The sequence below is a fragment of the Biomphalaria glabrata genome, chromosome 9, assembly GCF_947242115.1.
Source record: "Biomphalaria glabrata chromosome 9, xgBioGlab47.1, whole genome shotgun sequence".
Taxonomy (NCBI): domain Eukaryota; kingdom Metazoa; phylum Mollusca; class Gastropoda; family Planorbidae; genus Biomphalaria; species Biomphalaria glabrata.
In genome coordinates, this window is record NC_074719.1 from 41,898,144 (window position 1) to 41,912,154 (window position 14,011).

General features: G+C 35.6%; 1 protein-coding gene across 1 annotated transcript in view; it reads left to right on the forward strand.

Moving 5' to 3' along the window:
* Positions 1–14,011, forward strand: part of LOC106062527 (whirlin-like) — a 52,502-nt gene that overhangs the window by 12,826 nt on the left and 25,665 nt on the right. The window contains exons 8-13 of the mRNA XM_056042633.1: positions 2,838–3,053; positions 3,553–3,648; positions 3,763–3,870; positions 4,784–4,867; positions 6,031–6,219; positions 6,527–6,634. Coding sequence (XP_055898608.1) covers positions 2,838–3,053; positions 3,553–3,648; positions 3,763–3,870; positions 4,784–4,867; positions 6,031–6,219; positions 6,527–6,634 — 801 coding nt within the window. The remainder of the gene's footprint in view (positions 1–2,837; positions 3,054–3,552; positions 3,649–3,762; positions 3,871–4,783; positions 4,868–6,030; positions 6,220–6,526; positions 6,635–14,011) is intronic.

Genomic DNA, 14,011 nt, shown 5'->3' on the forward strand with positions numbered 1-14,011 from the left:
TTAGAATTCAAACGAAATTTTTCAGTATAAGAGTCATGATTGAGATGAGTTCTAGACTCAAATAACGTTTTCATAGTCGCCTTTTCCCAACCTTTACTCAATCTGATATTTTTCTAGCTAAATAAATTTGGGACTATAACTCACAATTTATGCTAGAGTTTTCTTGAATACTATTTATCGAATAAGTTTTTTTTCGGCGGCGATCCTCAAAGCAAAAATCTAAATACGTGGGGTATCCTATCTTTTCAAGGAACAAATCGGTTTTATTTGCAATGTATTATGGGTCTATAAATTCAAATTAGAATATTTTTCAAGTACAACATTATTCGAAAGGTCGTTTTTTAATAGTATGAATAATGAGCTTCAGGTCAGGAGAATGCGTTTCTGCAGTGAAGAATGCAAGAAAACGCTTTTGGCGTCGGGGCTTCGCCCCGAACTTCATTTATGGGTAATGAGTTGTAGATGTCAGGAGAATGCGTTTCTGCAATGAAGAATGCAAGAAAACGCTTTTGGCGTCGGGGCTTCGCCCCGAACTCCATTTATGAATAGTGAGCTGTACTTGTCAGGAGAATGCGTTTCTGCAGTGAAAAAAGCAAGAAAATGCTTTTGGCGTCGGGGCTTCGCCCCGAACTCCATTTATGAATAATGAGCTGTACTTGTCAGGAGAATGCGTTTCTGCAGTGAAAAAAGCAAGAAAACGCTTTTGGCGTCGGGGCTTCGCCCCAAACTACATTGTGAAGAATGAGCTGTACTTGTCAGGAGAATGCGTATCTGCAGTAAAAAAAGCAAGAAAACGCTTATGGCGTCGGGGCTTCGCCCCGAACTCCATTGATGAATAATGAGCTGTACTTGTCAGGAGAATGCGTTTCTGCAGTGAAAAAAGCAAGAAAACGCTTATGGCGTCGGGGCTTCGCCCCGAACTCCATTGATGAATAATGAGCTGTACTTGTCAGGAGAATGCGTTTCTGCAGTGAAAAAAGCAAGAAAACGCTTATGGCGTCGGAGCTTCGCCCCGAACTTCACCAGAGAACCTTATAGCGCTGCCCCAGTTGTTTTGGTTTTCGCCGAAGGTTGAGAAATGCTGCTTTTTTATTCTCATATATATATATATATATACACATATATATGTGTGTGCGTGTGTGCGTGTGTGTGCGCGCTGTATGCACGTTTATGCGTAGGGTTAGGGTTTACTGGGCGTTAGGGTTAGGGTTTGGAAAAAAATCGCCCCCCCCCACTCCAAAGTTCTGGATCCGCTAGTGACTGTATGTTTCTCGTAATATAATACTCAACTTTAAAATTTTATAAGTGTTGGGAAAATCCCGTATCTCCCATATATTCTAGTCTATATATTATTTTACCATCGTCTATGGAGGGTTACTGCTCAATGGTAAAGCGCTTGGCTTTCGAACCGAGGAATCTCGGGATCGAATCTCTGTGAATACTGTCTTTAGAATTTCTGGATTTTTATGACGCTTCTAAGTCCACCCGACGATACGTGACATTAGTTGGGGAAAGCTTAGCCGGTTTGTCGTTGTGATGGACACTTGACACTCTCGTTAACCGTCGGGCACTGAAACAATTGACCTTGACATTATCATCCATATAGATGTCAAGGTCTGAAAGGTGCCTCTTACATAATTTAATTATATTCGTCTGCTAAACAAATTCCTTTTTTTTTTTACATAATTTAAAACCTAATTGTCATATATATATATATATATATATATATACATAAGATATAGTTAAAAAAAAACGCGAAGCACTAACAGGTAGAAAATTGGATTGGTCTCACTGCATATTTAGCCCAAATATTTAAGTAACCAAATAATCAAAGCGTTGTGTGTGTGTTTACTGTTTAGTATGAGTTAATTTAAATATCACACCCAACGCAGTCTGGTATAATTACATCTACTGCTATTTCGGGCGTATATAGGCCAGAGTTGGGTCTTCAAAGCCTCGTAGATGACTGCGTCGTTACCAAACTTATATCTACTCACTTTGTCTTCTACAATTGTTGTACGCGTTATTTTACCCCCCCCCTTCCCCGGTTTTAGTTGAAACGTTACACAAGTATTGACTTTAACCTAACCAAGCATGAGTCAATTCAAAGAATATTTCAGATTGATTAATTAATTAGGGATACTTAATTATTTTGTATGATATTAAAAGTGAAATAAGTCCTACATTATTGAGTGACATGGTAATTTTTTTTTTTAAATATAGAGTTCTTCCACTTACATAAGCTTTTTTTTTTGTAAATAATATTTTTATTTTCGCTTGTTTCTTAATGTTTGGTCTCTAAAGAGAGTTGAAAATGTGCATACATGAAGCAATAACTGAAAGATAAATTGAAACTTATCAAAATCAAATATCAAATCAAAAGATATAAAGATAGAACGAAATAAAACCTTAAATACAAGTAAGGCCGGCTTTAGATATTGGAGGCCCCATGCGAAGTGAATTATGTGGTCCCAAATGAAATTGAAAAATACAAAATGAACAGCGAAAAAAAAAATCAAATTTTCAATTAATTTAAAAGCTAGTGTACCAAAAATAAAAATAAAAAACATTTAGCATAGGCTCAGCTATTTCTTCTCTAAAAAAAGAAAAAAAAAATCCAATGCTAGGCCCGTACCAATCAAAGGCAATAGGCTGCTACCTAGTCTGCGATATGCCTAAGGCCGGCCCTGATACAAGCAAGCTGGACAAAATGAAATATTTCAATAGAAACTGAATGAGTTTATCCACAAAATCCTCTCTAATGTTTCATACAGCCCTATGTAATATAATTCTTTTTCTTAATAATTGGATAATGCATTCTGTTATTTACCCACCAGAAAACTACTTTCCTGAAAGGACTAGGGGCTATGCTATCGATGAGTCTACCAAACAGTGGTCACTACAAGGGTCAGTTCCATGAGCAAGTCCGTCTCCTGCTGAACGAGTCGGAGCAGGCGTCTTTGAGTTACTATATGGCAGAGTACGACAAACGGGCGGTCAGCGTCCAGGGCCTGGTCCAGGCGTTGTTTGAACTCTTGAATACCATGGCCAAGGTGACTCGATTCTTATTGAACTTTTTATATTTTTCTTTTCTGATTAACTTAATTATTGTGATAGTTGGACACCCCCATGCAGTGTCTTGTGTAGATAAGTCAAAACACTTAAGTAACCAACACGCTGGACAAAAAACAATTGGTGAAAATATTTCTTATTGTTAGTCTAGATCAGCGGTTCTCAACCTTTTAAGCTTGGCGACCCCTTTTTACAATCCCCCACTCTGACGCGACCCCCCCCCCCCCCCGCACACACACACACAGCAATAGAGGAATAGACAAAAACAATAAACTTTTTCGATGGTCTTTGGCGACCCCTGGCAAATCGTCAATCGACCCCCAAAGGGGTCGCGACCCACAGGTTGAGAACCCCTGGTCTAGATCTATTACAAATTTTATTACATGACTGATCCAAACTAATTGATACAACTACACAGAATATAGGCTTCGTTTTGTTTTTTAAAGTATAATTGTATTTTGTACATTGCTTGTTTCATAGTTTACCTTGATGTCCGAAATTCGTCTCATGATCAGATCTAATGACTTGGCCATCTTCGACGAGCTGCTAGCCAAAAGACAGATTGACCAGTCACTGGTGGGTTTTGAATTACGATATTAGGCTTAACTGTTTTTCCACGAAATATTATTTTTCTGCGGAAAAAAAACAACACAAAACTAAATAAAATACAAATTCTCCTCCTTGATTCAGAAAGAGGCTCGCAAATTACTTACAAATGACGTCATGTCTGTAGGCTCGTACGACAGCAATGACGCCCTCAAAGACGACGTTCACAAGAGGACATTATTTTCACAACAGGTTAGTAGAAACCGGTGGCGCGGTGGCTGAGTGGTAAAAGTGCTTGGCTTCCGAACCGGGGTCCTGGGTTCAAATCCTGGTGAAGACTGGGAATTTTAATTTCAGGATCTTTGGGCGCCTCTGAGTCCACTCATCTGGTTGGGGGAAAATTAAAGGCTTTGTGCTGGCCACGTGACACCCTTGTTAACCGTAGTATACAGAAACAGATGCCCTAAAGAACGCACGGTCTGAGACAGGAATTTGACAATTATTTTTTTTTTAAAGCATTAGAAGTAAGTAAAATACGCAATAATATTTTTACTTTGGTAAAGAGCTAAAGCAAAAAAAGGCACCTAAGCCATTAGGTAAATCCCGTGATCTTATTTTAATCGCTTTGTCTACTTCGTCTTTTACTATATTTCTTTTTCTGTATGCTGGGACAGATTTATACAAATGCTCATTCTTCCCTAGCGCAATAAGAGCATGGAATGGGTTGTCTGAATCTGCCAGAAAAGCCGATAACTGAGAAGAGAATTTAAGTCTTTGGTTAACTTTCACTACTAGATTAACACATGAATAAAACTTAATTATCTTCTCTTTTGAATGAACGTCTGCAATTTATAAGATAAGATAAGATGACTATCGTCTCGATGGTACCATGCCTTTCCCGGCCCCCCCCCCTCCGTCACTGCTACTATGTGACATTTACTTGTGTATGTTGACGTAATTAAAGATATCTTGTTTCACTTCAGCTGGTGCACTACTTTTTATCGCGTAGGTCTACTTCATTCAGCACAGCACAACACATATTAATATTGCGGGAATTTCGGGATATAATTTAATACTCTACAATACTGAAGTAACGTCCAAAACAGTTCCATGACACACATATCATTATGGGTTATTACTAATTAACTGTACACTCGTTTTGCAGAAACCAGCTTCTGGTGGCCTACAAACTATGGAAAGCATTCATTATAGCAAAAAATTTCAAGACAGTCCACACAGCTTTCAATTGGTATGTTTTAATTTGTCTTTTAACCATCATTAAGATTGTACAAAAAAAATAATAATTTCAGCACTGCAAAGATCAACTGCATGATCAGATTGTCCTAATTGGCGAAGAGAAGACAAACCGTCAGAAAAAAAAAAACGCTTTTGAAGGAGCTGAAAGACTCTAACAAAAATCTGCCCACTAAAAACAAAAACAAAACAAAAAAATAGGCGGAAAGACGAAAAGACAACGCCCCTGGAAACTAGCGTTTAACTTGTCATACGAGCAAATAAAATGATGTCCAACTGTGAAATATTGAGAAATATTGCATCAAATAGTTTAAAGTCAATCATGTAACTAATTTAATAGATCTAGACTCTAGGTTAACACTACTAAATGTGTGAGATTGGGAAATATTTTCATAAATTGTTTGTGTTCGGCCAAGAGAAGACAAGCTCTCAGAAAAAAAAAAAAAACGCTTCTGAAGGAGCTGAAAGACTAACAAAAATCTGTCCACTAAAAACAAAACAAAACAGAAAGATAGGAGGAAAGACGAAAAGACAACGCCCCTGGAAACTAGCGTTAACTTGTCATACGAACAAATAAAATGGTGTCCAACTGTGAAATATTGAGAAATATTGCATCAAATAGTTTAAAGTCAATCATGTAACTAATTTAATAGATCTAGACTCTAGGTTAACACTACTAAATGTGTGAGATTGGGAAATATTTTCATAAATTGTTTTTGTTTAACGTAACTTTTATGCGTACAGCAGACTTAGTGCATTATGGTATAATCGTTATTATAAACCAGTGGTGTGTGGATGGAGGAGATGGGGTATTTGGCGGAGGGTTTTCGTATTTTCAAAAACATTGTTTTTAAAGTTGATTGAGTCTGAATTCAAATTCATCATTTGGGGGCCCGGGGGGTTTGACCTCTTTTGGGGCCCCTGCATTTTGTGTAATATTTAATATTTAATGTAAAAAAAAACCCCACTCATTTGGGGGCCCCCCTCAATTGGGATCCCGGGGAGATTTTCAAATCCTCCCCCTCCTCCCTCCACCCTAGTTACGCCACTGCCTATGTATGCCTTCTGCTTCAGTTTATATACCTAGGCCTACTGGTAGGAGGTTTTATGGGCTTTTAAAAATAATAAAAAAATTATAGAAATACACATTTTCTTCAGAAATCCGATTCAATACGAAGACTTAGCACGTCGACCCCGAACTTTACCGAAGTAGAGAAGCAGATTGCGTCAAAGTCACGCTCAAGGTCTAGGTCACCAAACTCCGCCCATCATATAATGCAAGAAATGTCACCAAGGATTACAATGAGGAAACAGTCAAGGGAAGATAATGTTCGCATTGTTGGGAAGGTGAGTGAATTGTTGAGTTATGGTTCGTTCTCAGCGTTTATGGATTAAACATTAACATTTGTCTTTGACCTTGCAAAACCCTTGTCATTGTTCAATTTTTTTTTATAGATACAATAGATTTTAAGATTTTATGATTTTATAAGTTTGAAATTCTCTCTCTCTCTCTTTCTCTTTTTTTTTTCTCTCTCTTTCTCTCTCTCTTTCTCGTGCATAGTTTTTTTTTTAAAGCTCAGAGCTTTTGTCAGGGGCGTAGCCGAATCTGCTATTTGATACCTACTTTCGTAATCTTCATTTGTCTAACTTCTAGTTGGATGACCCCAGCGATGATAGTGGTGTGGAGATCAATGGACAAATCTTTAATGGTCAAACTAGTGTACAGCATTTCCAGTCGTCTGTCTACCAACCAAGACGTCAGGTACTAGATCTAAACCTTTACTGCATAGTGTATCTAGGTCTAGGTCTATCTATCTATCTATTTGTCTATTTATCTTTCTATCTATCTTTCTATCTATCTATCTATTTATCTATCTATCTGTCAGTTTGTCTATCTATCTATCTATCTATCTATCTATCTATCTATCTATCTATCTATCTATCTATCTATCTATCTATCTATCTATCCGACAAAATAGCGCGATAAAAATAGCGACAACAAAATAGCGCAGAAAAAAAAATATATTTCAGTCATTTGGAAAGAAGTACTTTAGATATCTTAAATCATAATTATGCAAACAGTAAGGAAAAATTATAATAAGCTAAAATGTGTCTATCTTGTCTGTACCCGTAGCCTACGTATGCTGCTATTTCTTTGCCTTTTTGTGCTAAAAATGTTTCCATGACGTTGGCTGCTTCAAAGGTTCTCTATAGAGTGAGAGGTTCTGGGGTAGGCATTCAGTCAGAACAAGTAGTCCTCGAAGCGGTGATACTATTATGTACAAATATACTGTATACACTCAGTGGCGTAGGAGGGTACCCGTGGGCCCGGGTTCAGGAATGCGAAGTTGGGCCCCCTCTTATAGTGTGACTGAACCCCAACTGGGCTCTACTGTATCTAATGAGAGAGTACATTTCAATGAAAACAAACTTCTCCGCCACACAGTGCACAGGGTGCACCTGTACCTCACAGGGTAAGGGAGAACAATTTCCTCAAGCTTTGGATCTGTGTCTGTCTTGTCCTGTCTTGGATTGTCCTGTCTTGGGTTGTGTGTGTTGTCTTACACTACTTTACTTATACTAATGTGAGTCCAAGCACATCCAAGGGACATAACAATTAACTAGAACATACTTAATAAAACTTATGAAGACTTGAACTGATGTTTATTTACAGATGGGGATGATTGTTTTGTCTCTCTATCCATCGTTTCAATTAGCAGTCTGTTCACTATACATCTTGCTACAAGCCCTAGCCATATTCTTCTCTTATCTAAACTAAGCTAAGTCTCTGAAGATCATTTGAAGGGCCAATGTCATTGGTCAACCTTGTAACATTTCGGGACTCAAAGTCACATGCTGAATTTTCAGATATTCTGAATATGGCGTTATTTTTTTCCAATAGCATATAATGAATATCTTTGAAATTTAAGGTTCTTAAAATATATGTGGTGAGAATGTCAACAATAGATAATTAAATAGAAACAATCAAAGAGTGAAAGTAGAAACTTAAATGATATTAAAACATTTTCAACATCGTAGTCACATTTTTTCCACTTTGTCTACATTGCTTATGGTTGTTTCCTTTGTGCTTTGCTACATTACCACAGTTCTTTATATTAACTTCTATCATTCGTGAATACACATCTATGTGTGTACACACTTGTGCGAACATAGGCATTTAAACATTTATATTGTTTGCTAATAAGTTGTTTGTTTTTTTTTTTTGTTTTTTTTTAAAGGAAACCTCAGAATTTGCGCTATTCAGTTTTAGCTTTATCATCATAGGAATCCTTGGGCCTCTTTTCTTTGCCTCTTTTTTGGGCTCTATGTGCCTCTTCTATGGGCCATCTTGCCTCTTTTGTGGGCTTTTTTTTTTTTTTTTATGTGTTTTTATTTGTAAGTTACCATAATTCACAAGTATTAAATCATAAACAATTGAAAAGTGATTAACCTAAAAATATAATAACAGTAATAGAAATATTATTTAATATCAAAGACATACTACCTAACCAATGAACCCCTTAAAGACAGAAAAATGATACAAGTATACTCTACTCCAGAACAATCAACACAATATCAGATATCTCTGACCCCCAACATCCTATTTCTGAAAAACTACATGAGCATTGTACAGGTATATGAAAATCAAACTAGATAATTCTCTACCCTAAAGTCCATTATTTTCCTAAATGTTAATTCCAAGTGATTAGGATCAAACACCTTATTATTATGTAGACATTTGAGCCAGCTAGCCCAAACAAGATTCCTGTATTCGGAAACAATAATCAAGTTAAAGTTATGTATCATTTTATTTTTTAGTTTTGGCAGCTTGTTTAAAATAATAGACAAGTTAACATTTACATAATTGCCACAGTTTGCTTCCAATAGGTCCATTACAGTACTTCTAACTTGAAGGAATAATGGACATTCCAAATACATGTGTTTCTCGTTATCAGCATTTTCAAGGTGACATAATATACATTCACGGTCATTTGCCCGTCTTCTAACCATAGGGGTCATCCCAAAGATACGTCTATAACTAATCTCTCTAGCTTTTGGTGGGATATGTTTACTGTGTAGGTTTATGAATGTGTCCTTAATTTCTGTCACCCCAAGAACTCTCCCCCACTTAATCCTATTCACTAGGCTTTCCTGTAACAGCTTTTTAAGTGTTGTGTATGATTCTTTGGTTTTGTTGTGTATTAAATGTTTATTACCAGGTAAAATTCTTGAAATAAATCTGTAAAATGGATGAGTGACTGTACCAAAATAGTGAGGAGTATCATTGTGTATTGGAAGAAGACTACTTAATCTTAAACCATAATAGTAAATTGTCAATGGAAAGTTTGTTGGGTTCCTAACTACTTGACCTACAAATTTTAGCCTTAGCGACTGTATTTTTGTTTTAACATCTTGCAAGTTTATCCCCCCATCCTCTTTGTTTTGAATGAGTGTAGTGTGCTTAATGCTCCTAATAGTGTTTTTAAATATAAAGCTTCTAATTAACTTGTTCAGCTTGTTTATGAATTTAGGAGGTGGCTCTGTAATGTTAGCTAAATAGACATACTTTGGAATGACCAAACTATTTATCAATACAGCTCTACCAAATATTGTAGAACCTGTGTGCTGATAAAGTTTAATTAAGTTTGAGGCTTTGACAAAAATATTCTCCTACTGGTCTTTACAATAGAACAAAGGATTACAGGTATAGACAATACCACAAATCTTGATTTTATCAACAATTCTGAAAGCGCAATTCTCTTTGAATTTCCATTTCCCTAGTCCCATTACAGAGGATTTATTTATATTTATTTTTGAACCACTAGCTTCTCCGAAAAGTGTAAATTTCTTTAGTATATTCTCAATATCTTGCTCTGAAGATGGAAAAAAGGTTGTATCATCCGCATAGGCTTTGACTTTGATGGTTGAGAAGGAACGACCCGGTATATTTATTAATAATAGATGGGTCAGATCTTACAGATTCCAAGAAGGGTTCCAAGCAAAGGATATACAAGAAGGGGAATAAGGGACAGCCCTGTCAGACAGACCTTTGTATGAGGATACTCCTACTGAGAAATGATTAATTATCAATCTACTTGTTGCATTGGTATAGACAAGCTTTATATATCTGATTAACAGGGAACTTATTTTACATTTCTCAAGCACCTTGAACAGGAAGCTATGGCTTACTCGGTCAAAGGCTTTTTCTTGATCTACAGATAAAAGAGACACATTGAGGTTTTTATCCTTACTGCTAATAAGCTTATTTTTTTTTTTTTTTTTTTTTTTAGGATACCTCAGCTTTTTAGCTTTTGACTTCAGTTGTCGAGCTGTTTACATCCTAGGAATCCTTGGGCCTTTGCCTCTTTTCTTTGCCTCTTTTTTGGGCATTGCCTCTTTTTTGGGCTATTGGCCTCTTTATTGGGCTTTTTTTTTTTTTTTTTTTTTTTTTTTATAAAAAAAGGTACATATTTTATTAGTAAGCGTACAAATTAAGTAGTTACATTTTAAAGTACAATGATTGCAAAACATAGCAATGCATATAGTTACATTTAGGTTGTCATAATATTTTAATGTTTTAAATTGCTTTGTATATGGCGTTATTTTTTTCCAATAGCATATAATGAATATTTTTGAAATTTAAGGTCTTAAAATATATGTGGTGAGAATGTCAACAATAGGTAATTAAATAGAAACAATCAAAGAGTGAAAGTAGAAACTTAAATGATATTAAAACATTTTCAACATCGTAGTCACATTTTTTCCACTTTGTCTACATTGCTTATGGTTGTTTCCTTTGTGCTTTGCTACATTACCCCAGTTCTTTATATTAACTTCTATCATTCGTGAATACACATCTATGTGTGTACACACTTGTGCGAACATAGGCATTTAAACTTTTATATTGTTTCTTTTGTTGTCTCCCTTTTAAAGACAATTTTTGATTTCCTCCCTTGAGATTTGGAAAACTACTTCCTCATCATCAAGGTGGAAATCCTGTCTGCTAGAGTCAGTATATCGGGAGTTTCTGTTCAGAAACAATTTCTCTGTGGCTGGTCACAGGGGCCAATTAGAGTCGTACTGGAAGTTATTTTATATGTATCTATTCTATATATCTATATATATATGTATGTATATATACTTTTTTTTTCTTGAATATTTTCCTCCTTTTTTTATTTTTCCTCTTCCCCTCTTGAATATATTATTTCTCTGTAGACTGCACAAGCATGCGCAATATTGACAATGGTGGTGGAGAATTTTGTTTATTTTTTTTTTACAACTTTTGACAATGAAACTAAATACTAATTTAGTAACAATTTGATCTAGAAGCTTGTTGAGATATGAAGTTATGTTGATGCTCAATATTAGAAAAACAGAAGAAAAATAATATATGTACACACTGTAAACGTCTGCAAGGTAGTAAGAAATAATATATTTGTATGTAGACTGCACAGGTATGCACAATACGGGTAGTGGTGGTATTTTTTCAATATTCGTAAAGAAGTCATTATGGACATAATTGTTAAAAAGTACAAATTTATACAAAGAATTGTTTGCTTAGATATCATGTGGTCATGCCTGATTCTCAATACAGTAACAACAGAAGAAAAACAATGTTTACATAAAACGTAAAGGTCTGCCCTTGTTCTTGATTTCTTGGAGTTACTCTTTTCTTTCCCTTTTCTTGGGTTTTCACGTGTTCGCTCCTGGTTCCTCATTGTTTTTTCCGTTCCTTGACTTGACGGCCTAATGTTCCATTTCGATATGATTCTCTGTTTTAATCGAATGAGATCTCTCGTTTTCTCCTGCCTAACTCGCTCGTCTTTGTAGATCAAAACTATGGTTAAAGTCTTTACAGTCACAAGGTCAAGGCGTGGCCTTCGTGATTGTGTACTGTCTTGAATTGTCTTAACTTTTGTCAATTTTAAGGGACGATCACTGTTTTTTTTTTATTTGGAGTACTAGCTTTTTTAATGATATGGTTACAGGGTCTTTAAACATATAAAAAGGATCATTTAGGATATATATCTATACACACGCATACACACTCGCATACACATATTCATATATATATTCCCTTTTCTTTAAGTTAATGGACAATCTTGGTATTTTTATGTAGCGCTATATTGTTTCACTTTGCGTTCAATAATTTTCTTAAAAATGTGATCTAATAATACATTTCCACAATGTTTATTATGGTAGACAATTTGTAAGTAGGTATTCCAAATAAGGTTTCTATATTCTGATAAAATAATTACATTGATGTCTCTTAGTTTTTTATTTATGGCTTTAGGTACTTTGTTAAAGAAAATAGCAGTATTTACATTTGCACAGGTTTGACTGTTTGCGTCAATAATATCTTCTAAAGTTTTTTTTTTGCTTCCTCAACCAGCTCACATTCACTAAATAAGTGTTTCTCTGGGTTTTGGTTTTCTTTTTTACAAATTGCACAGGTATATTTGGACCCTGTTGTAGTTGAGAGTCTTCCTTTTATTGGGGTCATCCCGAAGAGTAATCTGTAGGCTACTTCTCGTGCTTTGGGTGTTATGTATTTGTTGTGTAAATGCGTGAATGTGTCTGTCCAGTTGGTTGGTTTAACCCCAAACTCCCTAACCCACTTTATTCTAACTTCTAGGTTTTCTTTCAACTTGTCTCTGAGTATAGTGTATATTGTTTTTGAGTCGTGGTGTGTTATGTTTTCATTGCTGGGTAGGTGTCTTGTGAGGGATCTATAGAATGGATGTGTATGGTTACCAAAATGATGGGGTGTGTTGTTTTGAATGGGGAGGAGTTTGTTTAGTCTAAGTCCAAAATAATATAATACTAAGGGGAAGTTATTGGGAGACCTTACTACTTTCCCTACAAATTTTATTCTAAGCGTTTTGATTTTTGTGTGAATGTCTTGTAAGCCTATCCCTCCTTCTTTTTTGTCTTGTATGAGTGTTGTGTGTATTATGTTATAATAAATGAAAAACTGTCATGGAATCCACATATTGATGAAACTACAAAAAAATCAAACAAAGCATTAGGATTTATTAAAAGAAATTTCTATAAATCAAATTAGAACATAAAACTAAAATGTTATTTAACCTTGGTTAGGCCAATAATAGAATATGCATCCTCTGTTTGGGACCCCTCAACTCAAGAAAACATTAAGAAACTAGAACAGACACAAAATAGAGCAGTGCGATTCATAACAAACGAATATTCACATTTGACTAGAGTAACACCTTTAGTAAAATCACTAAATTTAGAAAGCCTTCAGGACAGAAGGCTCAAAAGTAAAGTAGCAATAATACATAAAACACTGAACCATAATCTTCAAATACAAAAACAAAATTTAATAAAATACTCTGAAAGACACAAAGATAAAGGCACATTCCTCATCCCATATGCTAGGACAAATTTGTACAAATACTCCTTCTTCCCTAGTGCTATTAGAGCATGGAATGGGTTGCCTGAGCTAGCCAGGAAAACCAGTGACTTGGCAGAATTTAAGTCATTGGTTAATATGCATGACTAAATGCATGACGCGTAGGACGTAATCATCTTCTTTTTTGAAGTAACGTCTGTATTATATAAGATAAGATTATTGTGTTTTTGAAAATAAAATTTCTGATAGTGGTATTGATGTTGTTTATGAAATTAGGAGGAGGTTCTACTATATTTGCTAAGTAGATTATCTTCGGGATGACCAAGTTGTTTATTAATATAGCTCTCCCAAATATGGTTGTCGCCATGTACTGAAACATTCTAATCACGTTCTTTGTGTGGGCCAGAATCTCCGCCCACTGTTCACGGCAATAGTGTGCTGGGTTGCTAGTCCACACGATGCCACATACTTTTATTTCTTTCTGTATTTTAAGGTTAAAGGGAATGTTGGGGGGGATTTCCCACCTACCTAGTCCCATAATTGAGGATTTATTAATGTTTATTTTGGACCCGCTCGCCCTCCCAAATAATGTAAATTTCTCTATAATTTTAGCTATGTCTTTTTCTGAGGTGGGGAAAAGGGTGGTATCGTCGGCATAAGCCTTAATTTTTACTACGGGGGTTGTACCGGGGATTTTTATTCCTAAAATTTCTTTGTCTAACCTAATATTCTCTAACAGGGGTTCTAGGCAAAGGGTGTATAAAA